The sequence below is a fragment of the Gekko japonicus genome, unplaced genomic scaffold (assembly GCF_001447785.1).
Source record: "Gekko japonicus isolate JY-2015 unplaced genomic scaffold, Gekko_japonicus_V1.1 scaffold2617, whole genome shotgun sequence".
NCBI classification, from domain to species: domain Eukaryota; kingdom Metazoa; phylum Chordata; class Lepidosauria; order Squamata; family Gekkonidae; genus Gekko; species Gekko japonicus.
The window spans coordinates 173118-181958 of NW_015170969.1; the positions used below are offsets into that span (position 1 = coordinate 173118).

At 54.1% G+C, this 8841-nt stretch overlaps 1 protein-coding gene across 1 annotated transcript in view; it reads right to left on the reverse strand.

Annotated features, from left to right (window-relative positions):
• The window catches only part of MYLK2 (myosin light chain kinase 2), a 69459-nt gene that overhangs the window by 10378 nt on the left and 50240 nt on the right, over positions 1 to 8841 (reverse strand). Inside the window, 4 exon segments of the mRNA XM_015418942.1 lie at positions 4182 to 4228; positions 4230 to 4311; positions 6798 to 6868; positions 7918 to 8059. Of these exon segments, the coding sequence (XP_015274428.1) occupies positions 4182 to 4228; positions 4230 to 4311; positions 6798 to 6868; positions 7918 to 8059 (342 nt within the window).

Consider the following 8841-nt stretch of genomic DNA (forward strand, 5'->3'; position numbering starts at 1 on the left):
GATTTAATTTCAACCCGTCGGTTCTGGTCCGACCTTCTGGGGCGACAGAAAACAACATGACCAGACCCACTTTCTAAAAACGCTCGGCGAGCCCCAGGAAAGGTGTTGGCAAGGTGCCGTGGGCACCCCGTTGGGGACCCCTGCTCTATCCACACAACAGAGCACATTGTGCATGCTCAACAGGGGGCGCTGGAGGGCATCTAGACCAGAAGCCCCTAAAGACTGGAGACAACCCTGAAAGAACAATCTGTGTGTCTGTGTGTGTGTGTGTGTGTGTGTTGCTGGGTGTGTGTTGCTGGGTGTGAGAGAGGGAGAAGGCACAGCAATGTCCCAAATAAATATCTTTCTCTGGAGACCATCCACACTTTCCTCTGTGAATCTTCCTGATCTGGCAGGCTCCGAGGGGGAGCGGACCCTCATCCAGTGTTCCCTCTAAGCTGAGTTAGTGTGGGCTAGCTCACACTTTTTTAGCCCCCGGCTCACACATATGTTGTTTTTTTGAGCTGCGGTGGCTCAAGTGGTTAAGACGCTGAACTGCAGGCTGTGGGAGGTCGGTAGTTCAGCACTTTGAGACCCGAGTGTGCCTCATGACGGAGTGAGCTCCCATCTCTAGTTCCAGCTCCTGCCAACCTAGCAGTTCGAAAGCAAGAAATTGCATATAGATAAATAGGTACTGCTTCGGTGGGAAGGGAACAGCGTTCCGTGCGCCTTGGTGTTTAGTCATGCCGGCCACATGACCATGGAAACGTCTTTGGACAGCGCTGGCTCTTCGGCTTTGAAACAAAGATGAGCACCGCAACCCTAGAGTCGGACTCGACTGGCTTTCGAGCAAGGGAACCTTTACCTTTTTTACACACATTTTTGTCTTGGCTCAGGAAGGAGGGCTCCGGAACACACTGACTTATGCAGTAGACAAATCGCTCGCTCACAACTTTAATCTCAGTAGCTCGCAAGCGTAGAGGGAGCGCTGCTACCAAGGCAGAATTTCTGCTCACAAGACTCCACAGCGTAGAGGGAACGATGCCCTCATCCAGAGGGATCCGCTGTGCTGAATCACACCCGGCAGATGCATTCCTTCCCACCTCGTTCCTGGAAGTCTGGCCAAACGGCGCCTAGTCCGGCTGCCACACCCTGGGGGGGCACCGGAGAATCCCAGGTTCCCTCCCAAAGCCACTACAGACGTCTTGGTGGATCAGACCAAACGTCCATCTCTCCCCTTTCCCACCAGCCGAAAGCCTCTGGAAAGATCACGGGCCGGGCATCAGCAGGATCGGTTCTCCAGCCGAGCCACCGCTTGGGGTGGTGGGGTGGAGAGGGTGTTGATGCCTCAGTGGGGGTGGGGGTGGCTGGCCTGGCATCTTCTCCCGGGCCCATGGTATCACCTGCTGCCGCAAGGCTTGGGCCCAGCTTCCTCGGAGCAACAAAATACCTTGGAACAGCCCCAGGTCGGAGGGGCAATTGAAGAAGAGGAGATTGGATTTCTACCCCGCCCTTCACTGCCCAACAGAGTCTCCGAGCGGCTTCCAAACTCCTTTCCCTCCCCCTCCCCACAACAGACACCCTGGGAGGTAGGTGGGGCTGAGAGAGCTCTGACAGAATCTGCTCTTTTTCAAGAACAGCTCTTGTCAGAACTATGAAGAAGAAGAAGAAGAAGAAGAGGAGGAAGAGATTGGATTTCTACCCCATGGCCCTTCACTACCCAAAGGTGTCTCAGAGCGGCTTACAAACTCCTTTCCCTTCCCCTCCCCACAACAGACACCCTGTGAGGGAGGCAGGGCTGAGAGAGCTTGGACAGAAACTGCTCTTTTTTCAAGGACAGCTCTTATCAGAACTATGAAGAAGAAGATTAATCCAGTCCAGCATCCTGCCTCACACAGTGTCCAACCAATTCCTCTGGAGGTCTAACAACAGGGCACAGAGGCGGGCCTTCATAAGCGCATCAGAAGAGCCCAGTTGGATCAGGCCAGTGACGGTCTATCTAGCCCAGCATCCCGTCTCACACTGTGTCCAACCACTTCCTCTGGAGATCCAGCAACAGAGCTACTGGCATTAAAGTTGTGAGCAAGCGATTTGGCTGCTGAATCAGTTAGTTTGCTATGGAGCTGTCCTTTCTGAGCTAAGACAAAAATGTGTGAGCCGGAGGCTAAGAAACTGTGAGCTAGCTTACACTAACTCAGCTTAGAGGGAACACTACCTGTGAGGTGGGTGGGGCTGAGAGAGCTCTCGACAGAAACTGCTCTTTTTCAAGAACAGCTCTTATCAGAACTACGGCTTGCCCTTCCCCAGACAGAGACTGCTGGGGTACATGGAAGCTCCATTCCGGTATCATAGGGAGCAGCCATCGATAGGCCTGTGCCTTTTCTTAAAACCACTCCCATTGGGATGGGGTTGGCGTGGGAGGCAATTCCTTGGCTGTGGTTCAGCACCTCGGAGCAAGCGGAATACCTCAGCCCAAGGTGAGGACGTGGCTCCTAGGGACTCTTTCACGGGTGAATTCAGAGCAAGGTGTTGCAGCATCGCCCTGAAATATGAACAGAGATGGACTCGGGGTGTGTGTGGAGGAAACAGCCTGGAAAAAGGCCCTCCCCTGAAAGAGGGAGCAAGAACCAGCCGAAAAGCCCCCTGGGGCTCGGCCAGGTATCTCCTTCGCCACGTGGTGCTCAGCCACGTGCCTCGATCTCTGCCCAGCACAGAGCTGAGCCTACCGGAACACCTTGTTCCCCATCCAGCACAGGGTTCGGGCTGCCGTTTACTGGGAGCCAGAGTGGCCCAATTTGGGGGGGGGCGTCTCTCCGGGCCATAAGTATACCAGCACTTGCTCCCTAGAGGCAGACATTGCTAAGAGGTGGGACGTAAGAAGAGCCCTGCTGGATCAGGCCAGTGAGGGTCCATCGAGTCCAGCATCCTGTCTCACACAGTGGCCAACCACTTTCTCTGGAGGTCCAACAACAGGACACAGAGGCTGAGACCTTCATAAGAGCATCAGAAGAGCCCTGCTGGATCCATCCAGTCCAGCATCCTGCCTCACCAATTCCTTTGGAGGTCCAACAACAGGACACAGAGGCAGACCTTTATAAGCACATCGGAAGACCCCAGTTGGATCAGGCCAGTGAGGGTCCATCTAGCCCAGCATCCCGTCTCACACTGTGTCCAACCACTTCCTCTGGAGATCCAGCAACAGGACCCAGAGTCTGAGGCCTTCATGAGAACACCAAAAGAGCCCTGCTGGATCAGTCTAGGGGTCCAGCATCCTGCCTCACAGTGTCCAACCACTTCCTCTGGAGGGCCAACAACAGGGCAGAAAGGCTGAGGCCAGTTTGGTGTAGTGGTTAAGTGTGCGGACTCTAATCTGGGAGAACCGGGTTTGATTCCCCACTCCTCCACTTGCACCTGCTGATGTGGCCTTGGGTCAGTCACAAGCTCTGGCACAGCTGTCCTTGAAAAAGAGCAGTTTGTGTCAGAGTTCTCTCAGCCCCACCTCCCTCACACAGGGTGTCTGTTGTGAGGAGGGGAAGGGAAAGGAGTTTGTAAGCCGCTCTGAGACTCCAAGTGAAGGGCGGGGTATAAATCCAATCTCTTCTTCTCTTTTTCTTCTTCATAAGAATGTCAGAAAAGCCCTGCTGGATCAGACCACAGAGGGTCCGTCTAGTCCAGCATCCTGTCTCACACAGGGGCCAACCAGTTCCTCTGGAGGGCCAACAACAGGGCAGAGAGGCCGAGGCCTTCATAAGAACATCAGAAGAGCCCTGCTGGATCAGACCAGTGAGGGTCCATCTAGCCCAGCATCCTGTCTCATACGGTGGCCAAGCAGTTCCTCTGGAGGTCCAACAACAGGGCAGAGAGGCATAATGGCCAATCCACCACTGGACATAAGAACATCAGAACAGTCCTGCTGGATCAGACCAATGGTCCATCCAGTCCAGCATCCTGTCTCAACAAAAAGGCCAACCATTTCCTCTGGAGGGGCAAACTAACAGGGCACAGAGGCGGAGGCCTTCCCCTGATGTTGCCTCCTGGCACGCAGAGGCTTGCTGCCTCTGAACATGGAGGTTTCCTTTAGGCACGATGGCTAGGAGTCACCGATAGACCTCTCCTCCATGAAAGGCTTTCCCTTGCCGTGCCCTGCAAGACGTGAGTCCCGAACTGAAAATATCCCAGGGGTGAGGGTGGGGATTACTCACAGCATGTATGCAATCACCCCCAGCCTCCACATGTCCGTCAGTGTAGTATACTTGCTCGTAGCTGACCACTTCTGGCGACAGGAACTCAGGGGTGCCAAAGTTCACCTTGAGCTTCTCAGTGGGATTGAACCTGGGGAGAGGAGAAAGACGAGTCTGAATCCTTGAAGCGCACAAGCACCCACTCTGGGGAGTGCAACTTTAGACGGGCACTCCGTTCACTAAGTACTGGCATCTGATTTCCCTTTGCTTGGTGTGCCAAATGAAGGGTGCTGCTCCCCAAAGATAGACATTGCTAAGGGGGGGGACATAAGAACATCGCAGTGGCCAACCAGTTCCTCTGGAGGTCCAACAGGGCACAGAGGCCGAGGCCTTCCTAAGAACATAAGAAGAGCCCTGCTGGGTCAGACCAGTGGTCCATCTAGTCCAGCATCCTGTCTCACACAGTGGCCAACCAGTTCCTCTGGAGGTCCAACAGGGCACAGAGGCCGAGGCCTTCCTAAGAACATAAGAAGAGCCCTGCTGGGTCAGACCAGTGGTCCATCTAGTCCAGCATCCTGTCTCACACAGTGGCCAGCCAGTTCCTCTGGAGGGCCAACAACAGGGCAGAGAGGCCAAGGCCTTCCTAAGAACATCAGAAGAGCCCTGCTGGATCGGACCAGTGAGGGTCCATCCAGTCCAGCATCCTGTCTCACACAGTGGCCAACTAGTTCCTCTGGAGGTCCAGCAATAGGGCATAGAGGCTGAGGCCTTCATAACAATATAAGAACAGCCAAATTGAATCAGACCAGTGGTCCATCTAGTCCAGCATCCCATCTCACACAGTGGCTGACCAGCTGCCTCTGGAGGGCCAACCAACAGGGCACAGAGGCCGAGGCCTTCGTAAGAACATAAGAAGACCCCTGCTGGGTCAGACCAGTGGTCCATCTAGCCCAGCATCCTGTCTCACACAGTGGCCAACCATGAAGAGGGTCCTTTCCTCTCCTCCCACCCCCAGGATATGCTAGGTGGAAGGGGAGCAATTTCCTGATCTAAATAGTGGCTCTCCAAGGTCTTAGGTACAAGTCTTTCACATCACCTACTTAATCTCTTTTAACTGGAGATGCCGGAACTTGAACCTGGGACCTTCTGCATGCCAAGCAGAGGCTTTGCCACTTAGTCATGTATACCGACTCAGAGCATTGGCCCATCAAGGTCTGCCTTGTCTTCTCTGACTGGTGGCAGCTCTCCAGGGAACGTTAACATCACCTGATTCTTTTCCCAGGAGACACAGGGGCTCAAACCTGGGGCCTTCTGTATGCAAAGATGGTTCTACCACTGAGCTTTGGCCTCTCCGTATGCAGGATGTGAAGAAATGCATTTTTCCTCCTGGGAGGTTTGCAAAACCTCCACTTTGCATTTTAAAAGTTTTTTTTCCCTCGGGGCAGAGAACAGGCATGGGTAGGAGGAAAGCCTGTGCAATTGCTTTCCAGAAACCTTCATTCAGATGCTAATAGATCTAGCAGGAGAGATAATGGATGGGTTAAGCTGTCCCCTCCTAGCAGGGAACAGAGGTTTGGAGGGATAGAATCCTAGATAATCTCCAGGAAGAAGCATCAGGAAACGCTTCTCTGACCAGGTCTGACCTGGCCAGTGGGTGGAGAAAGAGATATGATAAGAACTCTTTGTCACAGGATGGAAATTGTTCTTTTCCTTGGGTGCTGCATCCATGAATGCACACGGACCTCTCCTTTGACAAGGCAGCCATTGACCATGTGCTCGCCTGAAGAGCTGGAGTAAGCTTCAAGGTAATGCAAACTCTTTAGGAATCCGTGACATCCTAAGCAAAAGGAGCCTGTCTTATTTTAACATTTGATAGGGCATGTGTAGAGAAAGGGACAGAGGATTTGTATTTTTACCTGTTTCTTTTGAATCCCTTGCTCAGTCTGGTGCTGTGCTAAAAATATGCATGTGAACATTTTCTTTTTTAATAAATACTTTATAACTTTGGGATGCTGGCAGGGGTTCTCTGTACCACATAGACCTTCACTGCTTGGACATGCTATTTTAAAATGGAGCACCAGGGGGAAGGCAGGCAGTTGGCAAGCGGCTATCCCTCCAGGGGCGTGCAAGGCAGTGACCTGTCCCTGTGGTGACCAGGCGCTGGGCATGGGAGACACAGAGGCCAGGCCTCAGAACTGGGAAGGGAAGCTGGGAGTTCCGACCCTCGCAGTGGGCAATCCCGTACAGAGGTCAGGTGGTGGGCTACCCTGAGAGTAGAAGAAAACCCCCGCCAGATGTGGAGAAACACCTAGGAGGATAGAGCAGAAATGGGCCCTGCAGACCAGAGCAGGCCCGTTCCGCAACACAGGGTGTTCAGAGAACAAACATGCCTCATGCTTAAATCACCTTCCCCCAAGGTTGTGTCCACCAATAAATCTGAATGTGGGGACGGGGTGGGGGTAGATTTGCAGAGGAGCACTGCAGTGTGTCTGCTGAGGGGCGCGTGCTTAGACCTCCTTACCGACTCTCCCCTGCAAATGCCCACACAGCACACCACTCAGCCTTTCCAGCTCTCCCCTTTAGTCTGGGAGAAGCAAAGCCTGGCATGGATCAGGTTGGCACCGTGCAGGGAGTTACCTTCGGGCAAGTCCAAAGTCAATGATCTTCACCATGTGACCGGTGGCCGTCACACAGAGGATGTTTTCCGGCTGCAGAGGGAGAGAAACAGTTTCCCCTGGTTAGTGGCTCGGAAAGTGCCGTCACGTCGCGGCCAGTTTACGGCGACCCCGTGGGGCGTTCAAGGCGAGAGACGTTCAGAAGTCGCTTGCCGTTGCCTGCCTCTGCGTAGCAACCCTGCACTTCCTTGGAGGTCTCCCATCCGAGGACCAACCAGAGCCGACCCTGCTTCACTTCCGAGATCTGATGAGATCAGGCTAGCTGGGGCTAGCTGGGTCAACACGAGAGATGTTCAGAGGTGCTTTGCCCTTCCTGCCTCTGTACAGAAACCCTGGGCTTCCTCTGTTGATGGGAAGTGGAGAGTTGATGGGAACCGGCACCAGGGTTGCCAATCCCCAGTTGGGGGCAGGGGATCCCCTGGTTTGGAGCCCCTGCCCCCGCTTCAGGGCTGCCAGAAAGCGGGGGGAGGGGAGATGGCCACTCCATTATACCCTACGGAGACCAATCCCCATAGGGTATAACGGAGAATCGATCTGTGGGTATCTGGGGCTCGGGGGGGGACTGTTTTTTGAGGTAGAGGCACCAAATGTTCAACATAGCTGCTGGTGCTTTTCCTAACACCCCCCCCCTTCAAGTTTCAAAAAGATTGGACCAGGGGGTCCAATTCTGTGAGCCCCCAAAAGAAGGTGCCCCCATCCTCCATTATTTCCAATGGAGGGGAAGCATTTCAAAGGAACGAGGTCCCTTTAAATGTGACGTCCAGAACTCCCTTTGGAGTCCAATCGGCTAGTGACATCACAAAAGTGGTGTCACATCCTGGCTCCATCCTCAAAGTCTCCTGGCTCCACCCATCCCCAAAGACCTGGCCACCCTAACCGGCACTCACTTTGGAACTCCCTCGCCTCGCTTTGGAACGGGATCGCCCAGTGAAGGGCACCGGCACTGGGTTCGAGACTGACCAGGGGAAGCGTTCTATACCACGCATCGTGGACTTACGGGACTCCCGGCCACAAGGTGTGGTGACAGCCGGTCGCTTAGATGGCTGCTGCCCGCGCGGGCAAGGCCTCCCCGGCATTTGTACCTTGAGGTCCAGGTGCAGCACGCCCATCTGGTGCATGAAGAGGATCCCGTCGCAGATCTGCCTCACGAAGACCATGCAATCCACCTCGGTCAGCTGGTAGTCCTCGTCAATGATCCGCTCAAAGAGCTCCCCGCCTTCCACGCTGGACAGAGGGGGGACAAGGTGTTAGCTAATGGGGCGAGGCCCCTTTAACTAGGCGAGGTCCCAGGCCCTTCCCGGGATCTTCTCGGGATGATTACATCACCCGGAAGTGATGTCATCTTCCCAGGATGATTACATCACCCGGAAGTGATGTCATTGCACTGCCAACATCAGGGGGGCGATGTTCTAGGTTCTGGGCAAACTCTATGGTTTATTGACCACAAAACCATAGAGTTTGCCCAAAAACTAGGGTGCCACTCCCCTGACAGCGGCAACACAATGATGTCACTTCCGGAATCTTTGATTCCCCCCTTTTCCCTTCATGTCTCTCACTTTGCATGGACCCTGGTCTTTTTGGCCACTGTTGACCCAGAGTGATGGACTGGGAGGGCCATTGGCCTGATCCAACATTGGCTTCTCTTATGTTCTTATAAGAGGGAACTGGATAAACATATGGAGCAGAGGTCCATCGGTGGCTCTTAGCCACAAGGGATAGAGATAGGGACTCTCAGTCTGGGGCAAGGGATGCTTTGTATTCTTGGTGCTTGGGGGGGGGCAACAGTGGGAGGGCTTCTAGTGTCCTGGCCCCACTGGTGGACCTCCTGAGGGCACCTGGTATTTTTGGCCACTGTGTGACAGAGTGTTGGACTGGGTGGGCCACTGACCATCCAACATTGGCTTCTCTTATGTTCTTAAAATAGGGAATTGGAGAAACATATGGAGCAGAGGTCCATCAGTGGCAGCAAGGCCAATGTTGGATCAGGCCAAAGGCCCATCCACTCC